Source organism: Semicossyphus pulcher, unplaced genomic scaffold (assembly GCF_022749685.1).
Source record: "Semicossyphus pulcher isolate SPU_LCO1_2020_fin unplaced genomic scaffold, fSemPul1.0.p SCAF_18, whole genome shotgun sequence".
NCBI classification, from domain to species: Eukaryota; Metazoa; Chordata; class Actinopteri; order Labriformes; family Labridae; genus Semicossyphus; species Semicossyphus pulcher.
In genome coordinates this window covers 11131345-11153501 of record NW_027211691.1, presented here as the reverse complement: position 1 = coordinate 11153501, position 22157 = coordinate 11131345, and the positions used below count along the sequence as shown (strand labels likewise).

The window sequence follows — 22157 nt, the reverse complement described above, 5'->3', positions numbered from 1 at the left end:
TCTTCACTTTTTCTACAAATACACTCAACAAAACACTTTTAAGTTACTTAAACACTGATGCTATGTACTGAAAATCAACGCCAAGTGGACACTTCTAGAAAGAGATAAAACAAACTGTATTTCAGTGGATCAATAACCGACACAGCTTCAAACTACTCTAGACCTACTGTCATCCCCCCAAAGGCCCAACGAATACACCTTCCTTTTGTCTCTCTTTGGGGGAGGATGACAGTAGCACATATCCATCTCCTTTGGTTAGCACCTTCTTCATCACCCCATTCCCTTCCTAGCCCCCTGCACGCTATTTGTGTCTCTTTAATTTGCTTCATCCCCTCTAACCTCGCTTCTGCTGTTCCATCAGTTCCCCTGCTTGCTGTCTGTGTGTGAAAGATTGAGGGTTGTGTATGTGTGTGTGTCTGGGTTTTGAGTTTTATTCGATCAGATGTGTCATGATTTTGAAAAGTCCTTTGTATGCTGTTTGTTCTGTCTAGCTGTGTCTGACTGCGTGGTGTGTGTTTAAGCAGTATGATGTGATGAGTTGAAAATGTTGCTGTGTATGTGAGACTGGCTATTTTGAGTTTTTTGGCTCTTGGCTGCTTGGACAGAGTCACCTACCTGAATTGTGTCACTGAAATTACAAAGATGGTTCACTGTGCTTCCTGTCAAACTGTGTTAGCTAAAAATTAGACACAGGGCTTTGACCTTTAAGTGACGGAAACTGCTGACAGTGTCCTTGAACACTGTGACTTTGGAGCACTGTTGGTTTGACCTGTCAGCTCAGCAGTATTGGAAGTGGATGCCTGTCCAAAGTGATTTTTTATTCATTGCATGTCCACACGTTGCTCAGCAAAGGTTCTTCTGACCGTGTAAAAAAAACCAAACAGGTTTTTATGTGTGAGTTTTTATGAGTGTCCCAGTTTTGACCTTGAAGGGTTTGAACTTTCCACTGGGTTTTAAAGGGGCTTAATGGTGGGGCACCATGCAGTGAGGCATGGTAGACTTCAGGGAATCCCCTAACTAAATATAGCCTCCTGTAAATGGAAGAAGAAACAAAACGTTATTGGGGTTAAAACAGATGGGTGTGGAAAAAAAGCATCAGAGGATTTAACACGCACGTGAGCCTACTGTGTGACCTCTTTTTTGTCCGCTGCTCAGCTGTGTGTATGAGACACCATTTGCATTAGAGATTAAGAAGCATTTTTGACAAGCTAACATGAATGTAGATGTTATTTTCCAACACAGACTACAATTAACTCTTTACTTACAAGTCATTACAATGCGTATTGTTAGCCTCTGGTGAGTTTTTTCTCATGCAGTGAACATCCTTTTTAATGTGTGCACAGATTCACACCTCAGGCCTCTAAGCTAAAGCTCAGACATCAAAGGATCTAACAAGAAATGTGCGGCTTTCTCCGCACAAAACTACATATGCACACATACTGAAACTAACCGGTAGTTACCCACTACAAGGGCTCGTTGGCTATAAATTCATGTGTTTAGTTTAAAATAATTCCTCTGCAGTTCCAGTCCAGTATGTGAACACTACAAGTACACTACTTCACACCAGTGTAACGCTAACACACACTGCAGTTGGCCAATAAAACAACAAAGATGGTGTGTCAAATGAAAGCGTAAAATGTTTGCTTCAGAAGGTACAGTGTGTATGTGTTAAACTGCTTCACACACACAAACAACAAGCACGGCAAGGTTCTCTCCCGACTGCATGACCGCCCCCTTTCATGCATGCGTCTGCATGGTATACAATGTTTTTCTGCTTCTTTTTTGAAGTTACATTATTTCTAACACATTTCGATGTGTATGAACACCAGCCCCGTTTTGTTGCACATTATGGACATGTTCTGTTTTACCCACGTATGACATGTATTTTTATTTTCATGAAATAAAGCTAGCAGCTGTTGTAGCTGCTGTCTCAGGGTCGTACAGAAGCAATTGGCTTTCTGATACATTTTATGTCCAGCAGATGATCAGTGAACATTTACCCGTTTTTTTTTTCTCAATGATCTTAAAAGTAGCTTTAACCAAGTCTCATTTTGACTCATCAGATAATACTACTTAATCAGCCTCACTTAATTTGTGGTAATCCACAAAATAACCAGTCCATGACCCATTCAGGGCGCTGACCCCGTGTTCTGTGTGATCGCAGTATTTGTTATGTGACCTGGAAATGCTAGAGGTTGTTTTTGTTTGTTATTAGAAAGCTACTGGTCCTCCGTTTGTGGAGTACCACCTGTCTCTCCTGGGTCTCTGCTCAGTAGGTGTCTTCTACAGATGTTATGTTGTTTACTCTCCTCTCGCCAGCACCGGCTGGTACCTCCGTTGGGGGGCACATGGCGGATGTGTCAGTATGACTGTGTGTGAACTGCCTGGGTATTTAATTAATAGCCCCTGATGCAGTAATTCCTTAGAAATAGCACCACGCCTGAATTAATGCTGGAAAATACATAGAATGAAAGTTTAAAGTTGCTTCCTTGCTCTTTGTAGCTCCTAGCTTCCTTAGCTGAGCTTAACCAAGCTGCTTGGTGTCTCTCCCAGGTGTTTATGCAGGGAGTCATAATACAACTGTAGGCAGGTCAGGTTCAAGCATACATAGAATATAACTATTAAATAGGAACTATTAGGATTGTTCTTCAAGATAGAGCCTTATTATGACAAGATAGATGCTGATTTTGAATCTAATAGCACAGAATTGGTATAAGATCAACAGCCATGAACACATCTAAGAATTACAAACTCTCTGGTATTACTCTGGTAATACGGAGCTCCGCGTTGATGCCCTCTCCAACCCTCTACCGATCTGAAATACAAATTGTGTTCTGTAACATTTTAAACACTTTGCCTTTACTTTCAACTTCCTTCCTCCCTTCCTCTCTCCTTTCTTTTCTCCTCTCCTCAACCCCTACCGTCCCTCCCTCGCTCCCCCCCCTTTTTCTAGCAGCCGCCCCCGCCAGAGGATGCGCCCCCGCGGCCCAAATCTGGTAACGTTCAGCAAAGGCTGCAAACACTGCGGATTGCCACGCGCTTTTACTGCGCCATGAAACACGTAAGAGATGTAAGAAAACCAGGGCTCATATACCAGGCATGATCTATTAAACCAATCTTATTTTATTGTTTGTTTGTTTTTTTTTGTACGGCCGAGCATTTTCCGTTCCTCGTCTTCTCCAAGCTGATCCACATTTAAAGGTCATATTTTACATCCATTGCTGTCACCTTCTTCTCAACCAGTCAGCAAGATCAATTTTAGTTTCGCCAGATAGTTTGTTTTTCTTCCAGTCATTATCTCAACAGCACTAACATGTATCTGAAACATTAAGGAGCAAGAGGTGGAGGACTGGTGGCAGCATGAATGCGATGGACTCTTTGCGTTGTGAAATAACAAAACAGAACCAGAGGAGGAAGGAAAGTAAGAGGTTATTTAACAGTCCTGGAAAAATGTTTCTTTCAGTGGGAAATCTTGCTTGCTTCCTTGGTTCACTTACTATAAGCTCCAGTACAGACTGGTTTCCTGGCTCTATGTCCTGCACCACGCTGCAGCCTTTGTTTTCTGAAATAAAATGTACTTGGCAGTGGATGAGCAGGTACTGGACGAGAGATGAGTCATGTTTGTTAGGTGTTTTTCTGTGTGTTTTTAAGAGCCTTTATAGTATACGCCAGTCATGTTGCCAAACGCAGGGTGACTCTGGTCAGTTATTTTTAAAATCCACAGTCTTCTGACATTAGAAGCGCTTTAGGAGCTGTCCTTATTGTTGACATCTCTGAGTGACTATACTGATTATGCATGTCAGTTCTTAGTTTGTTTCTCCTTTGAAAGACATTGCCTGTTGTTGCCAAACAATAAGGTGGCCTTTAAAGGGAACGTTTTGACCATTTAGGCTAAAATATGTGAACACTTTTTTAGTGTGTAAGCCTGATGAACAGCTGTTTTTTCTTGTTCTTTACACACAATACAATAATATAACAATGCTAAATAAACACATAATGATAAACCATTGAGACGAACAAGTATGTGTATCAGGACCTGTAAACAAAGGTCTAGTTATCACCCCAGTGTTAGAATACTAGCATCCTGCAGACCGGCATAGCTTTCTCCTACCGAGGCAGCAACACATCATGGACCAAGATCGCTTTTCCACCCAGTTGACAGGAGGCAGAAAAGAAATATGAATCATTTTATAAGGTCGGGGGGGGAGAAATTCAACTGTCGCACGGATTTACAGGATCATCGACAACTCACACTTTCCCTGCCTCTTGTATCTTCCTTTTTCTGCGACCTCAGTGTAGCAGACACAATTCGCAGTCACTGTAGCAGAGAAAATCATAAAACATGTACGACTGGGAGGAAACATAATGAACCAGTTACCAAGATTGTGTGGCATGGCACTAAAAGGCAGAGTCAAATGAAAGCATAGAAAGATGGATGTGTTGTTGTTTAAGGAAACAGGCCTGTTCAATGTTTTCAGGTTGTGTTCCCTCTTTGCAGTCAGTCTGTTGTTGTTGTCCTCATTTACTTTTTCTGTTGCATCTGTACTCAGTCTAACAAGTTGTACATCCCATTTTAATTCCAAATTGGAGGTCTATGTCTGTTTATATGTGTTCCCAGATGTCCTACTTTGTGATATGTATCCTGTCCTTTTCTGTGTAAAGGTGTAATGTATGTGTATGTATGTATGTATGTATGTATGTATGTGTGTGTCGTCTAAGCTCATTCTAGTGCTACAGAGTGCTGTTGTGTTGCTGCTCTTCTCCTGCTGCCATAGAAACACTGTAGTGGCTAAACTGCTGCTGCTGCCCTGTTACCACATTTCCTGCTCTCTCTTCTTCCTCAGCGACTCAAAACTAGTTCCTCTTCGCACAACACCTCCTCCCCCTGCAGGCTGCTGGCAGCTCTGCAGCAGCCACTTTCAGAGGAAAATTAATTCCAGTTGACAGACACTAAAATAGGAAACTCCTTCATTCTGCTTGTAGACTGAAATGTGGGAATCAGTCACAGAGATGTAGTGAATCAGCTTTCCAAACATATTGAATAAAACATTTATATTAGACGAAAAACCTCAGCCTGGTCTCTGACAAGCATCTCATTGAAGAAGACTGATTGATCTCAGGGAGGGATAAACTTGGTTGTCAAACTGATGCTTTTTCAGAGATCAGCCCAGTGCCGACATAATTTGAGTTCGACGTCCTTCTTTTTCTGACACAAAGCGTATGGATCTATCAGATGCATTTAAAAGCTCTCCAAACTGCCCAATGTGCTGCTAAAAAGGACACGTTTCCTGTGTTTCGTGGATACATTTCACTGTAATCAAAATATGCAAATGTGTGCATCGGATGGATCTGTACCTTGCTGTGAGCATGCTGCATGTACTGTTGTACACAAGTCATTTAGCTTGAACGGAGGCCAGCCCCGGTTTGGACGGACTGCCTGTACTTTGTTGGCCAACTCATTTTCCAGCTCATATATGCTGTGTTTGGCTGAGTGAGGCAGGCTTATCTAACAAACCGAAGGCTCAAAGCCTCAGTTTTTGGTATTCCAACATGCAGGATCGTCTTGTCAGGCAGATACATTTAAGCACGCCATGACTTATTTATGAGATTAGAAATAATCTGTGCCATCCTGCATTTTGAAATACCCCTTAGTACTTATAGTTTAACAAGATATGCATGTCTTTTTAATGACATGTACAGTATATATAATTGTTCATGTATTCTGGGGAAAAAGGATGAAGAGCACTGATGCTGGTGTTACTTCTTTAAGTGAATCCGTCCTTTCTACACTTTCTTTTTACCTTTATCTCAAATTTGTTGAACCGTATCACTTAATATCAGTGTTTGTGATTGGATGAACTAATATTTATGATTAGTTAACACTGACATAAGCACCAGAATTCGTTCACATTTTTGCCCAGGTGTTCTGCCTACAGTTACCGCTCATGTTTTAAACAGTCTCATGTTGTGGTTTTAACTCTATTTGGTTGCTAATCTTCATTGCTAATGGGCAGGCTAAGGAGCTGCCCACATACAAGGACAATGACTTCATCAATGACGGGCAGAAGATCTACATAGACGACGAGAACAAGAAAATGTTCCTGGAGAAGCTCAGGAAAGATGTGGAGGTAAGAGTTAACTTCATCAGACAAAATGTTACTGCAAACGCCTTCTTTGCTTCCTCTATAAACACCTTCCTCATATCCCCTCCTTCCGTCTCCCTCAGTTCCTGGCCCAGCTGAAGCTCATGGATTACAGCCTGCTGGTGGGAATCCACGACGTGGAGCGGGCCGAGCAGGAGGATGTGGAGAGCGAGGACAACGAACCCGAGGATGAGGGCGAGAGCGACGGAGGGGGCATCGGAACGCCCCCCGACAGTCCCAGCAACACCCTGGACAGCACCAAGCCTCTGTCCCCTGGAGAGTTTGACCCCAGCATTGATGTCTACGCCATCAAAAGCAATGAGAGTCAGTAGCCAAATGCATGTTTTTCAGGCTTATAGCACAATGTTTAATACAAGCCTTGTCATGTGAGGGCTGTATTTATCAGCTTAATGATAAAGGCAATAGTGAGAGCTCCCCCTACTGGCTGTTTAAGGTCTCATCAAACCTGCTGATGTCTTCAGAATTGTGTTTGTGTCATTCTGATCACATATCAACCATTCCCGCAACCAGTGCATGTTAGAGCTGATTAGGCTTTGCATGGATGTAAACCATCTTGCTTGGAGCTAATTTCATTTTATACAGCAGCACACCCTCCCTGCACTATCAATGCTGCTTTCCTCGTCATTCCCTCATTCATGTTTCATATAATTTTCCATCTGCGCTCCTTATCTTTAGCATGCCCTTCTATTACAGATTAGAGAAGCACATTCAGGTAAAATCATTCAATTAAGATGGAAAATGTATTTATATATTTATTTACTTCATTACAGCATCACCTTCATTACCTACAGTAGAACTTAAAGGTTTGGCTCTCTTTGAACATGATTGTATTTAATCTGCTTTTATTTGCTTGCAGGATATTTGTTTTGTATTGGACCATGGTGCATGGTGATTTTGCTGTTTTAAAGAAGTTGATTCGCTGTTTGATCATTTAGCAGAACCTAATTTTGCCTTTAATTCCATGCTCATACATTTTTGAACCGCAGGTGCTCCCAGGAAGGAAGTTTACTTCATGGCTGTCATAGACATCCTGCAGCATTACGATGCCAAGAAGAAAGCTGCTCACGCCGCCAAGACTGTCAAACACGGGGTATGTAGCTGTAATTAAAAGCTATTTAAAGACCCCCTCCAGTGAAAGTTTTTAACCTTGTAAACATCTCAATGTGGTGTTGTTCATGTGCTACAAGACATATCAGGGACAAAATAGGCAGTCATCATCATGGCGGGGCCTGTCTGCTTTAACCAAGGACAGGCTCGAACAACACGTTTTCAGATATGCAGGTTTGAGACATCACAAACCTAAGAAGCCAATCCCGTTAATGGATCACCATTTTTGCAAACTCACCTCTGACTACTTATGTTATCGTTACTACTACTAAATACAAATTTTTTAATTACTGAGTTTTAACAAGTTGCCACTAAATTATGGCGGCGATTTGTCTTGTTTTTCGGCTGTAATTTTACAAAAGGAGAAACATAGTACATAGTGGGCGGGGCCTATGCAGACAGGAATTTTTAATGAGGGAGAAGGAGGAGATGCCTTGGGAGGATTTTTACAAGATAATTAAATGTATTTTGCACATTTAAAAAACATATCACACACAATTTATTATTTCAAGCAGATCATTTTATATGTCTTAAAACATGACTGGAGCTGGCCTTTAAATATTATTGAGTTTAACATTGAATGACGGATTACAAGACAGAAATGCTCTCTGTGGTGACTGACACTCGTCTGTGCATCCCTCTACAGGCCGGAGCGGAGATCTCCACGGTGAACCCAGAGCAGTACTCCAAGAGGTTTTACGATTTCATCACCACTATCCTGTCATAGCCTCCAGGAGCGACAGGGAGCACAGAGGCACAGGGGAGAGGGGAGGGCAAACGGGGAGCGGGGCAGGGAAGAGAAGTGACGTCATCGAGAGGCTGAAATAATAAGGTGCTGTGATGGCTTTGTGTCACTCTCCCTCCTCCCTCTCTGTTTGTCGCTCCCTCTTCCAGCGTGGTGCCACGCTCTGCAGCTAAACAAACCCATCATTCGTTTACATTTAACCTCTCCTCTGTTGAGTTATGTTCATGCGTTACTTTGGATGATAAGGGTGTTTAAAGCAAGTGTCCAAGTCATTACTTTTTTTTACATGATGTGTTTTTGTCTGTTTGGTTGTTTATGTGGGAATATGGCTTTTTTTAACTGCCTCTAATACAACATCCAGCACCCTGCATTTTTAAAATTTGAGTTTGTATTTGTCTGTCCCTGAAGATGTTTAGAGGAGGAAGGGGGAGGGTGTGATGTGTGTATTTCAAGGGGAGTGCAGAGGTCAGATTACGGCATAAAAAGAAGGCTCAAGAGAGACCTAACGAGGAAGTTTGTGCTGAGCCTCGCCTAATGCAATCGCTTCATTTCAGGAAGTAGGAAGCAGTCTTCCAATAGGCCAACAGCCAGACCCCCTACCCAAATACTGTACAAGTACTCAGCCAAACAAATGTTCCCTTTTGGGCTCCTCCTCCATCACTCACCCTTTAGACGCCTCCCCGGCCCCTCCCGCTCCTCCGTGTACAGTTACTGAATTGAGCTTCTGGGTTATCCTCCTGCCACACACTGAGATGAGTTCACTTGTCACGGTAAATTATAACGCTTGTTTGCAGCACTAGTTGCACCTCAGTGGTTGTCAGTGTACTTGCATTGACTCTGAATATGTTGGGCATTGTCAGGTTGGTTTTCGTTCCTGTGGCAGGGAATTACCCAGAATTCCTGTGTGATTAAGAGTAAGTCACTCCTTATATCTTGGTAAAAGGGTGTCACATTGAAACATCATTGAAACCCTTAACTTTCTGTTGCCATCAGCACCTTATGAGTGAAATCAAACATGTTGCACTTTTATTGTTATTAGAGGTTAGGAGCTCTCGTTCTGTTACATGCGCTGCAACAAAGAGGAAACTAGAATCGTTAGAGGCCTGATTTCAAACCCTGTCTCCTCCACATTATCTCACCTATGGGTGCTTCTCTCTGTAGGGATTGCTTTGGAAGAATTTACTGCAATATTAGAGGGGCGAGTAGATGAGTTCTGTTCACAGGGCTTTTGTAAACTAACCTTTCCAATCCTTTGTGAGAAGCGCTCAGTGGTGTTTTTGTGGTGGTGGGTTTTGGGAGCAGGCAACAGTGTGACTTGTACTTGTGCGTTCAGGACAGACAGAAGACTGTTTACCTCCAGCATCGTACCAGCACACACCCAATGATGGCGAGCGACGTGTGTGTCAGTGTTCAAATATAGAGGGGAGATAGAAAAGGGGGGAGGGGGAAGGTTGGGAAGACAAGTGACGTGTTGTTAAATCATTAACACCATCAGCATCTTTCTCTTCTCTAACCTCCGCTGTGAGTCTGTTATTCATTGTTTGTGTTGTTATTATTGACATTTTTTAAGGTGGTTTATCTGTGTTTGAATTTGGCGGTTTTATGCATTGATGTGGTAATATTTTTTTCTTTTTGTTTGATTTTTTTTTGTATATTTTGCACAAGAGGAAAGGAACCAAATGTTACGAATACGACCCCAATTAGTTGTTACGGTCTTAACAAGGGAAATGCAATATACTTGTATGTTAGTGAGAAGAGTTGTTGTGCGTGTGATGTTGTGTATCACTTCTGGATAACCAACTAAAACAAGTAAAGTCGTCCTCTTTGACTATTCTAACCCATGCAAAAAGCTTCCATCACGTTTGTTTAAAACCATAGATTATATTCACATTTATATTTTTACATTGGATTTTAGTCATGAAATATAGTTGTATTTAAAAAAAGGAGCCACCCTGTGGAATGACTGATGGTGCTGTGGTAAATGAAGAATGATACTGCTTGAATTTATACAATGCTTACTATCGATGTACTAAAGAAAAAAAAGGCATAAAAAAATTGCATGTCACAGGACTGAGTTTCCTTTTCCCTCTCTAGTCTGTGTTGTTGTTCAGGTTCTCTTCGTGTCCCCACAATCTAACCGCATTTGTTAGCTGTTCGGCGTAAAATAGTCCCTACCATGCTTTAAATAACTGTTTTTCATTGTATACACTGTGCAAGATGTGTGCCTTTATACTCCAAAATTATTTAATTTTATATTTTGTAATCTTTTTTTAAAACAAAGGTAAAAGGTTATTTTAATAATAGGGTGTTTACTTTGACATGCATTATTTCCTTTATGTTCAGCCCCCCCTGCTTCTTCCACTCTGTTTAAATTTGTTCAGACAGTTAAATAAAACCTCTCTTATGATTGCGTTTTAACTGACAGAATAATTACATAGCTGTGTTAAATTTAAATATGGTGGATGAGCTTCGATTCTGTAAATTAAAATCCATCAATCTGAATATTCAGTGTGTGCAGACGTCCCTTCCCTCCTCTTCCTGCGAGTGAGGTCTCGTCTGCTGGTATTAATCCCTTGTTCCTTCACGCTGGTCCTGCCTTTATAAAGAACGTGCGTGCGTGTGTGATGAAGTAAACTGTGGAATGTGTGTCGTGATTGTGTTTTGATGTGCTTTCCCCCCACCTCAGGAGTCTGTCAGCATCTTCATCATATAATCCCACTTTAAAACAGGCGCATTCACATTTCAGGAATATGTTTTATTTAGACATTTTTGTCCAAAATTTCACTTCCCTTTGATTGTACAGCTCCTATTCACTGAACAGATTCAGGATCTCTTACTTCCATCTTTGTGTGTGTAACCCAGATCGCCTGCGTGTTATCAGGGAGGTTTAAGCTGATAGTTCATCCTGAGTCATTGTTTGGTATTTCTGTGTTCTTCACTATTAATCGGATGTTTTGTTTCTGTTGTCACGTAGCTCATACTGTACATAGATTGTGTCATAAAGAAAACATCTCCCGGTCTGCTTTGCTCTATCCGGCCCTGGAGGCTCCGACATAGTCACACATAAGTAGAAAACAGAGCAGAGCATGCTGGGAGAGTGTCTTCTGTTTTGTTTTGGGAATATAAACTCTGGCGATAATGACGCCAGACTTTAACAGATGCAAATGAATGACAATAACAATACACACGCCCTGCAGCTGTACCTGAAAAATGAACAAGTCCTTGCTTTGTTGGACCTCTCTCATGAATGAGCTCCTTCAACCTGCGGCCACCGTAAACTTGCCAAAAGCATCTTTCAGCAGTCAGAAAAAACCCCACATGAGCTTGAAGAACATTGTGTATCGTGTAAATGTGTTTGTTTGAAATGAAATTGTTTTTTTGTTGGTTAGATTTTTTTTTAATGTGTACTGGGAGATGATATGTGAACATGTCCAACGTTTGTTTGGTTTATCAAGTGTTAAGGGAAAGTTTGATTACAAATGACAGGAGGCCAGGCAAGATGTGCAGAGATGGAAGAAAAAAATCCTCCGGCCTTGAGATTCAAACTCAACAAATGTTTGTTGAGGGAAAAAAAAAGTCTTTGAAAATAATTGAGATTGCATGTAAAGTCATGCCAGGCCAAGAAACACCGCCTCTTGCAACTGCAGCTTTGGTCTCACAACAGAGTACTTTTAGACTGCATCTAAAAGCATTGGGTAGAGCATTACTGTCTGTGTGTGTGAGCGTGTGTATGCGTGAGTGTGTGTAAATTGCTGTCTGACAATGGTTGATGAGAGTTCCCTTTCAGTGGCAGAGAGGCCAAAATGTTGATGTATGTGTATTGGTCTTCACATTTAATGATGATGATGATAATAATAATAATACACTCCATTCCATAAGCGTTCACTCAAAACAATTAAAGCACTTGTTCTGCTTAACTCAACGACTACCTCTCATGTTTGTTCTTCTGTGTCCAATATGTATTCCTTTATTTTCACTTTGTTTCACACTGATGCTCTAAATTTAAAGGGGAAATATTTTTGTAGGTTACAAACGGGGAGCTTTGATGGGTACATTTTTGCTACGGAAACTAGCAGCACTATTTATTTAATTATTTTGTGTGCATGTTCATCTCGTCCATCGTCCCTAGTTAAATAGTCCGGACGTGCGTCCAACCAAAAACATTTCGACCAATATTTGAAGTAATGTTTTAATTAAATAATGAAAAAATTAGACAGAGAGGAAAAACGAGACCCCCTTTCTTCCGTTTTTAATAACGTCTTTTTTCGTTTTTCGTTTTTAGTCTTGGATAGTCATAAAGATAAATCACACGCAAACGAGGTCTGCAGATATCAACAGAGGGAGTCTACCTTCGTAAGTACATATACAACAAAGAAATATTTGCTGTTATTTTGATAATACGTAACTTAATGCAGTCGCTTGCCATCATTTGCACACTTGAATTTAACACAAACGGGCAGGGCGTTGCAGCACCTCGTGAATAATTTAGTTTATTTTACTTTACAAAATAAAATGCACTTTATGTGATAGGAAAATCCAAACGCATAATTATTTCTTGTTTATACCAAACAGCAGAGTAAATATGCGAAAAATATAAAATGTCACTGATTAAAAAAAAAAAGTAATGAGACCAGTTTAAAAACTCGATTAAATATGACGTCATCGGTAATATTTTTACTTCTAATGTTGGAATAAAAGGACTAAAACTTGAGGAGAAAACGTATCCAGAGCCTTCATTTAGTTTATTAATCACAAAAAAATGAATGTGTATGAATATATTTATATAGCATATAAAGTCACATTTTGACCAGACACATAGTAAACGAGCTAAACCAATAGTGTATAAGTGTATACCTATGAAGTGTCATTGCTTTAGCTCTTATTACAATATTCGCACCAACAAATTTCGAGTGAGTCACATTAGCATCTTACCGGTTATATAGTCTAGCCTGTAAAATAAACGCTCTTTTTTCTTAATGTTTTGAGATAAAAGATAAGTTCACCTGTTTGCATTACAGATTAAAATGAGAATAAAGAGGCATTTTTTACTCCACGGTTACACAAAGGCAGTCTTCAGTTCTGCAACAGGCTTTATGTAGTAAGGAAAAATACGGAGGTGTTTTCGATCCCGTTTTGTTTATTTCAACCTTGTGTCTTATAAATTACGTTTATTGTATGTTACCGAAAATGACGCTGAACATGATTTCTAGGGGACATGATTCTGTTCATGTAGGCTAGCCTAAAACATATCTCCTTTTATTTTGATGGTTTAAGGTCTCTATATGTTAACCTAATGACTGGATGCTTTTTAATAATGTGTGAAATATATTAGGAAATCAAAGCCGCTCTGCTCTGCTAAAGCTGTTGCAAGAAAGAAACCATAAACCTTGCAAACCGGAGTCTTATATATTGTATTATGAATCGTTGTATGGATATAACGTCACATATGTAAAGTGAGGGGAGGGGGGTGGCGGCAGCTGCAGCCAGAACATGTTGAGGTCTCCGCTGCGGTGAGAGGCGGAGGCTCATTTGCACCGTCTGTACAATGTGGAGAACAAGCAGAGACAAACCGGCAGACAATAAACAAAGAACGGCCCGCCATGTGCGCTGCAGCTGCTGCACGCACACACACACACACAAAGTAACACAGCTGAACTGCAGTGAGGAGTCATGACCGCCAGGGGGCAGTCGGAATCCTACAACCACAGCGGAGACGGAGAGAGATTAAATATCCCGGATAGGCCGAAATTGTGTTTTAATAGGTTGTAATGATAATTTAAGATGTGTAGAATAACAAACATCCTTCTGTAAGGGGAGCTGCTTCTAAACAAGCAGACTAAGGTCCAAATTCATGGGTCAGTGAGTTTCTGAGAAACACTCTATTTCCCAACTAGCACCTCCAGTGGTCTGTCTCTAAACCTGACCTTTGACCTCTCTACAGTTGGCACTAGAGATTAGTTTCCATGAAATGTCACACTGGATTTTTCTGTTTGTTTGTTTTTTTCATACCCATAGTTTAGTAAGTAGTTTGATTGGACAAGGGGCATTCCATGAGTGCTGACATAGAGTGCAACATCACCGGGACTTTCCACTCTGTGTATCACTCCGCCTCAGCCAGAAATTGCTCCAGCTGATAACTGGTAATCACACAGTCCACCAAAACAATAACAGAGTTTTACTTCACTGGTTGCATGATGAAACATACAGATACATGTATACAACACAATCAGTCCAGTTCCTGTTAAGTCGAGGAACTAATTGTGTTGGCGGAGCAAAAAATGAATCGATAAACAAAAAAAAATACATATAATTGCTAATTACTTTTTGCTAGTTGTAAAACTGTTTAGCCTATTAAAGCAATTTCACATTCGTTTTCAGGGGGTATTGCTCAAATCAATGAAGGAAGTTGTTTTCCTCACCTCAGGAGTGTTGTCGTTTATTTCATATTTAGGGTCTTGTACACAACATATATAGGCAATATTGCATTTATACACAGAAATCTAAGCTACAAGTTGCAGTTGCATTTTCTACTTATAGGTATTTAAAGATAAAAAAAAGACACACACAATATAACAAATGTAAAATTGCGTTTTCATGACACAGTGTATTTTTATGTTAAGGCATAATCATGGTATATCTTCACTGTTAACATTTTAACAGGATGGGTGGTGTGAGCTGACGTCAGGCTGGCTGGTAGTTCTCCAAGCGCTCCAGCAGGACCTCTGAGTATCCAGGGGAATAGTACCTGAAACACACACACATTTTCCCTTTTATTATAATACATATAGAAAGGAATTCTGCTTTCTATATTTGCTCATGTATAAACAAAGTTTAACTTATTTAAAAGTATTTGCTTTAAACTTGATTCTAATGATATAGATTATTTTTCTCTTTGTTTTTATTTAGACTCTTTAATTTTTCTAAAAGTAATTTGCAGCCTTGAAAAAGATGCGTCAAAAAAATATGAGTTTTAGAAAAGATGAGTAATAGAGAGAAAATGGTCCTAAAGCCTGCTGCTAAGTCAGCAGTCAGCACTGAAATTACCCGTCTTTATGGTCATGTGATCTCATCAGTCACTCCTGGATTACTGTTTACATCTCAGAGCTGTTCCAAGCACAAGGTTATGATCTCAACAAAGTATGTGTCTCAGCATGTGTGTGTGTGTGTGTGTGTGTGTGATCATCACACCTGACTATCTCCTCGGGGAAGCAGCTGTTGATGGCGTTGATGTGCTCCTGCAGAGCAGAGCCGGGCTCAGCCTCGATCTCCTGCACCTTCTTCAGCCCACCACTGGTCACAAACAGGCGGCGAGCCTTGCTGTCATGAGGCAGCACCTATGAGAGGATGATGCAGATTTAAACATCAGTTTAGATTATGAAGTGCAGATCAGTGATTCAGGTCTTGATGCTGGTCGTAGACCCACTCACTCACCTTGCTGAACTGGCAGACGACATGTTTGAGGATGTTGCTCGGAGCGTCGTAGAGGAGCGGCTCCAGTCCTGGCAGGTAGGTGCACTTCTGCAGGATGCTCTTCAGTGCCTTCTTACTCTGAGGAAAACACAAGGAATCAAATATACTGCATACATGATCATATACATCTTTCCTGTTCTATCAGCTTTTTGCTAAGTGGAATTTCACCTTTGCGCCTGATACTAAAATCACTCTATGTGTGTTTTTTCTCTTCTTCTAGTGCTTGTTAAAAATGCTCTCAAGACTTACTTCATTTACGTGATTTTTAAAAGAAAAATAAATACCAATCTTTGTAGTCTGGCTTTTTATTTACCAGAGTTTTAACATTATTTTCACTATAGCTTTATCCCTGGTGTTTATTTTGTCTTATTACACGGCTGTGTTAAATACTTGATTCTGATTGGTTAATTACAGCATTCCAAGGTCTGTTATTTCTCGACAACAGACCGTTGCTATGAAGAACAGACCAGGCTCTAATCAGAAACTGTAGACTAACTTTATTCATATCAATCCGGCGAAAGAAGTCCGGTAAATTTGGCGTCGGTCTGTTTGCAGAGGGAAAAACAGAAAAGAGATGAAGGTTAAAAAGACGCAGAGCTGTAGGCTACAACAAAGAGCTCTGCAAAACTGAAGACGCTAGGTTAGCTCATTTTAAGAAGGCTAGAGTTAACCGTTGCTATGGGCGTACACTGTGAGTGTAACAGACTGTTTTGAAACGTAAATTATTTTTAAATGACTAAAATAATTTCAAAATCAATATTTTGTATCTACTTATTGATTTTGTATGTAGGTAGCCGTGTAATAAGCAGGATAATGTACAGTGAGCAGGTTGTTATCACGGAATGGAGCCCCTATAGGGTGAGCAGGACCCCAACGTGAAGCATGATCCTTTACTTATTTAACTTTTTTCAGATTTTTACTGATTGGATTCTAACAATTTATTACTTTTACTTTTGTAACTTTTTAGTCTTGCAAAATTGCATCTACAGTTGTTTATTTTTGTCCATATTTTCCGTCTCTCTGCTCAAATGTGCTGCATGTTTTTATGCAAGGAGTTTTATAGTTGAGTCGAGTTGTAAGTGTGGGTGAATAGAATACAACTAAAGTATAATAAGCCTGTGATAAGCCAAAACAAAAGCTTTTGAAATCTTTCTCTTTTTGAGAATGCATTAAATCTAATGTAATGCAATCTGCAGAGCTGCTCCGCCTACTTTGGCCTGCAGGTCCTCTGAGCTGCCGGCGTTCATGTACAGCTCCAGCAGTTTGGGCAGCAGGTTAGCGGTGGCCACGGCCTTGGCGTGCTCGGGAGTGTGGTGACCAATCTGACCGATGGACCAGGCTGTGGCCGCATTGATGTGAGACTCAGACTCCTCGGACAGACACAGCGAGAGCTGTGGCACCCCCTGTGGGACAGGAGGACACACAGCACCAGGTGGAGTTAATGTGACCTACATACTGGACCTGCAGGAATGTCCCTGCTTTAAGAGGTGGGTTTAACTGTCACATGACATGACACACACACACACACCTTGGAGAGAATGACAGCCATGGCGAGGTTTTCACTGTGAGCAGCCACGTATCCCAGCATCATGATCCCAGGCAAGCGCAGGCCTCCTTGGCAATCACCCAGGTAGTCTATCACTGCTGCCATGCCGCCACAATTTACAATCACCTGGGAGAGCTCGAAAAACACACGCGCACACACACACACACATTACTTTGTCCATCTGTGTGTATCAGTGCTTGTAAGTGTGCATGTGTGTGTGCAGCAGTACCTCTGGTGTGTGTTTCACCACCTCTCTCATCAGGGTGCAGACGTTCTTCCGCACGTACTCGTCCTGATCTCTGAGGCAGACCACAGCAGCGGGGAAGACCTCCGCCTCGATCACCATCTCTGCCAGACTGACAGAGTGCTTACTGATCTGACTGAGGGCCGAGAACACCTGCCTCTGGAGGGAAACAAGTCCAGACTTCATTCACATTTTTGTTAAATGAATGACAACTTAATGTTCTGAAGTGAGCATCTATTATGAATTGTTAATGTTCTTCTTTTTGTTCTAATCTGGTTGTTTTGTTAGTTACACAAATCTAAATTGTTTCTAAAATTACAAAATCAACCTGCTGCTGATTTTCATAAATAACATTAGACTAGTTACTGTCAATTTTATTTAGTTTTTTCAAGAATAAGAGCCACTTTTGGTTCAAATTCCCTTCTTTCAAAAAAAAAAAAAAAAAAACTTGACTTCTGTATGATTCTGTCGCTTGCAGGATTTGTTAAATGTCCACCCAATTTGTTCCTTTATTCCTCCATCTTGGCTTTATTTATAAAACTCTTAATCATAATGCATCTTAATAACATGTATTCAGATATATAAGGTAACTAGCAATATAACTCAATTTAAACCCAAAATAAATGATATGATTAAGGACGATCATGATAATAACAGCCGATAAACAGTCGATATGAAGAAGACACCCTGGAAGAAATTTTTCGGAATTATTTAAATTAATTCACAATTAAATCGTATTGTATTATATATGGAATACTTGGACATGTTTGTAAACAGGTGAATCAAGGAAATAGTGAATAACTAGATAAAGATAGATAGATAGATAGATAGATAGATAGATAGATAGATAGATAGATGTAAAGTAATAATAATAATGAGAGGAAGAAGAACATTATGTTCATAGTTATAACATAATATAACAAGATATGATACAATAGGATATATTATAATATAATATAGATAATATCACACATAACACAAATTAATAGATGTAAATATATCGAGGAAATTTACATATTTATAAATATTTAAATATGTAAATATATTGAAATTAAATTTGACCGGAAAATGACCTGCAAAATAAAAGCAATTCTATGTTTATTTATTAAAAACAAACATACCTGTCTCAGGTATTCATTGTTTTACCTTATTTGTATAACATTGTTATATTTTTTTAACAATAACAAACAAAAACATTTTAAGAAATTAAGTTAATGTAGTTTAATATTTTCCATTCATGTCATTATACAGTTCATGTCAGTTAAAGCAGCAGCTGTCCTCTGAACTGGCCTACCTTGAGTTTGGCGTCTGGGTGGAGGATCATCTGTGCCAGGTGAGCGATGGCCCCGCTGTCCACCACAGTCTGAGCCAGCTCCAGTGTGTGTTTGGAGATGTCGCTGAGAGTGGAGGCTGCGATACGTTTGAGGGCCAACTCAGGCTCCAGGAGACACATCACCAGCAGGGGGACAGCACCGGCATCCACCACTGACTGAGACAACGCTGCTCAGGAATGTAAAATAGCTGTGAGCAACTGAAAAAAAGTCTTACCATGGCTTAAAATGTTTCCTAAAATCAAATCAAAGAAATCAAAGCATGCCAGTGTCTTCCTTACATGCGTTGTGCCGTGCGATGTAACCCAGAGCCCAGGCAGCGGCCTCCTTCACCCCGGGGTCAAACTCCTCCAGGCAGAGCACCAGGGCGTCCACGCCCCCGCAGGACACCACAGCCTGGGACAGCTCGGGGGAGTGTTTGGCAACTGCACGCAGCACGAACGCTGCTGCCTTCTTGTAGAACCTCTGCATACAAACACACACAGAAACATGTAGAAATGTCAGGGCCAAAAGTGAGGATTAAACGTCAGGATAACAGAATATTTGAAATATTATATTTTATTTTATTTTTTTAACCCCCTTTGTTGTGACACATTTATCCTCTCTTCTTGTCTTTTGAAATATATATGTTCCTCTAAGATTGTGCTTACTTTTCGTCTGTTAAAAAAAGAAAACTTTGGATACTGTTTGATAACTTAAGATTTACTCTGTACATGATTTGTACAGAAGTCAACCAGGCCCTTAAATTTGAGTGTATTCAGTTTGATGAAGAGTGGGTTTGTTGGTTCTCTGTAATTTGATTTATTCATGATTCTTATGGCTCTTTTCTTAAGGATGAAGAGTGGGTCTTTATTTGTTTTGTAAGTGTTCCCCCTCGGTCCACACAGTAGTTAATGTATGGGAGTACGAAGGAGCAGCACAAAATGTATAGTGGTGGTTGATTCAGAAAAATCTTTGACTTTATACAATATTGCCATTTACTTTGATATTTTTGCTTTGATATAATTTATGTGTGATTTCCAGCATAGTTTATTGTCTATTATTAATCCAAGCCATTTTATTTCAGACATTTTTTTTTCGATTTGTACCTCATTTATCATGAGTTTGCTGCTTGAGGAATTTGATCGATTCCCGAAGATTAAACATTTAGTATTCTCTAAATGTAATGTTCAATCAAACCAATGCTTTCGTTTGTTCAGTTTATTTTTTACTGTATCCAAAAGTTTTTCCAAGATGTTCCCACAGAAAAGTATATTTCTGTCATCTGCAAATACATAGTTTTTGGTGTACTTGAGACTTCACATATATTATTGATGTACAAAATAAACCACAATGTCCCTAACACTGAACCTTGGGGAACCCCACACTTAACCCTCATCAGTTGTGATTTAACTTGATTTAACACATACTGATTCCTATTGTCTAGATAACTGATTAGGCAAATGAGTGCTACTCTTTTTCCATATTTTTGAAGTTTAAATATTAATATGTCCAGGACAACCGTATTAAATGCTGTTTTTAGATCCAGGAATACTTCTACAGCGTGTTCTTTTTTTTTAATGGCAGTCTCTTCCACAAATTGCACAAGTGCAATTGAAGTAGTCCTATTATTTCTAAATCCATATTGCTGTAAAATGTATATAGTAAACCCAGTGAAAAAAAAGTGTTGACAAATGACAAATAAATAAATTACATTAAAGCTTACAGCAAATGAAGAAATAAAAATGTACCCAAAGTGAAACTCTAAGTGAAATATTAATTCTTTGGCCAAAAATATAATTCACAGACAGATAAGATGATTTTTTTTAATCCTGAGATCTCACGATGATAAAGCAATGTTTTATTTTAGCTGTGGAAAAGCAGTTGGGGTTGTTTCAATGTAGATTTTTTACCCTAACTGTAGAGTTATTCTGCAGTAAGCTCTGACTTCTAATCAAATGGACATAACATGTTCAAACAGAATCAGATTTGAATTTAATTATGAGACCTCCCATTAACAACAAGAACTAAACCTGGTCTCCCTCCACTCTGAGCCTGTGAGTGGGCTGAGAAAGAGGAAAGCAGAGAAAACAAAGGCCTGGCTGCTCTCATGGTAAAGGGCTCTTAGGTTCTCAAGTAGCCCCCAGGCGAACTGCCAAGTTAGCCCAAAACACACTCTCACATTCGGGGGGGGGCTGACCCCAGGGTCCTGCAGGGTGACAGCCTCAGTGTGTGTGTGTGTGTGTGTGTGTGTGTTTCTCTCTCTCTCTCTCTCTCTCTCACACACACACACACACACACACACACACACACACACACACAGCATTTATATTGCTATATGATGTGATACTGACATTCTGCGAGGCCAGAGAGTGGACCACCTCAGGCAGGATGTCCTCCTTCACGACGGCCTCGGCCAGGTCATCGCTGTGGTCTGCCAGGCGGCCCAGAGCCAGAGCTGCTGTCTGCTGGATGCTGGGGACCACGTCCAGCATGAGGGGGCGCAGCAGTGACATCACACCTTCAGCACAGGAGAGGAGAGTAACACACGAGAAATAGCAGCTAACGCTAACATAGCTTTAATGATCTCATTTCTTACCAGCTTTTTGGAGGATTTCTATGTTATGTGGTCTGGAGGCCAGATCAGCAACAGTTTGCGCAAACTGCATCCTTGATTTCTGATACTGCTCAAAAACTGCAAAACAGACGGAGACACATTTTGACATTTTAGCTTAATTTTCCTTTTATGGGCCACACCAGCTCACGAGACTCACCTTGAATTATCTGTCGTTGACTCATTGTTACTCTGAAGGAAAGTGTTTCTTCTTATAGAACTTTATTTTCAGGCAAAAAGCGTTTCTGCCCGGAAAACACTCCTGTACTGTCCGCCTCCAGGTTTGCGTTAGGTAGTGTTGTTGTTAAGTGTTGCCGTAGCAACAGACAGGAAGAAGAATGGTCTTTTGCTCCTGTCGAAGATCGTCTATGAAAAAGATGACTCACGCTGGTGCACGAAGTGTGTCTGTCTTTCTTCACGGAAATATGTTCAGTGTGAGAGCTCTGTGTTGTTTCCTCGTCTTTGTTCGCTCTGTGTGTAGTTCCCGCTAAAACACATCCGCGGATATGTCGGATTTTTTTATTAACATCGTTATTCTCACCTATTCAGAGGAAACACTCCCCGGAATCGAAGCAACCGCTGACTCGTTCGACTTGTGAGCCACTGTGTGGCGCTGAGCACTTCACAATAAAAGTTTTCTTTTTGTTCTGTTTTTTTAACGTTGCCTTGCCCGCCCAGGAATGTGTCTTCATCATTATTATTTTAAAGCACTTTAAAGATCATGTTTTGAAAAAAAGTGATGTGAAATAAATAAACTCCAGTAGTATGTAAATGAAATGCGGTCCACAGTTGTCCTCTATTTCGTTTTAGGTGGTGTTGTGCATCAAACAAAGCAGAAAAGGTGGCCGGCAGATGCATAAAAATGAGGGCAGTAATAACTATATTTCGCAATTCTAAAATATTAATTGAATTTATTGAATACAAATATAGGCTTCGTGTCCAATCTGGTGCCCTTTC

The 22157-nt window shown here is 40.3% G+C and overlaps 2 protein-coding genes across 4 annotated transcripts in view; one reads left to right on the top strand and one right to left on the bottom strand.

Annotated features, from left to right (window-relative positions):
- The window catches only part of pip4k2aa (phosphatidylinositol-5-phosphate 4-kinase, type II, alpha a), a 28649-nt gene extending 16711 nt beyond the window's left edge, over nt 1-11938 (top strand). The window contains exons 7-11 of one of the 3 annotated variants that reach the window (XM_069667004.1): nt 2957-3070; nt 6015-6128; nt 6227-6467; nt 7151-7254; nt 7918-11938. In XM_069667004.1, coding sequence (XP_069523105.1) covers nt 2957-3070; nt 6015-6128; nt 6227-6467; nt 7151-7254; nt 7918-7998 — 654 coding nt within the window. In that variant the 3' untranslated portion in view covers nt 7999-11938. Of the gene's footprint in view, nt 1-2953; nt 3071-6014; nt 6129-6226; nt 6468-7150; nt 7255-7917 lie in introns of all 3 variants that reach the window. The other 2 variants (XM_069667003.1, XM_069667005.1) reach the window with 2 other exon arrangements.
- Nucleotides 11939-14642: 2704 nt separating this feature from the next.
- Nucleotides 14643-21385, bottom strand: spag6 (sperm associated antigen 6). The gene is made up of 11 exons (XM_069667761.1): nt 21361-21385; nt 21186-21281; nt 20941-21107; nt 18889-19072; nt 18571-18776; nt 17262-17435; nt 17015-17167; nt 16698-16889; nt 15448-15564; nt 15205-15350; nt 14643-14761 (listed from the first exon to the last, which is right to left on the bottom strand). The coding sequence occupies exons 1-11, from the start codon at nt 21383-21385 to the stop codon at nt 14698-14700; spliced, it is 1524 nt and encodes a 507-aa protein (XP_069523862.1). The 3' UTR covers nt 14643-14697.
- Nucleotides 21386-22157: the final 772 nt, after the last annotated feature.

Coding starts and splice junctions, on each gene's coding strand:
- spag6 (XM_069667761.1), bottom strand. CDS start 21,385: ATGAGTCAACGACAGATAATTCAAG. Junction 18,777..18,888: donor CATCGCACGGCACAACGCAT/GTAAGGAAGACA, acceptor ATTCCTGAGCAG/CGTTGTCTCAGTCAGTGGTG. Junction 17,436..18,570: donor ACCCAGACGCCAAACTCAAG/GTAGGCCAGTTC, acceptor GTTTCCCTCCAG/AGGCAGGTGTTCTCGGCCCT.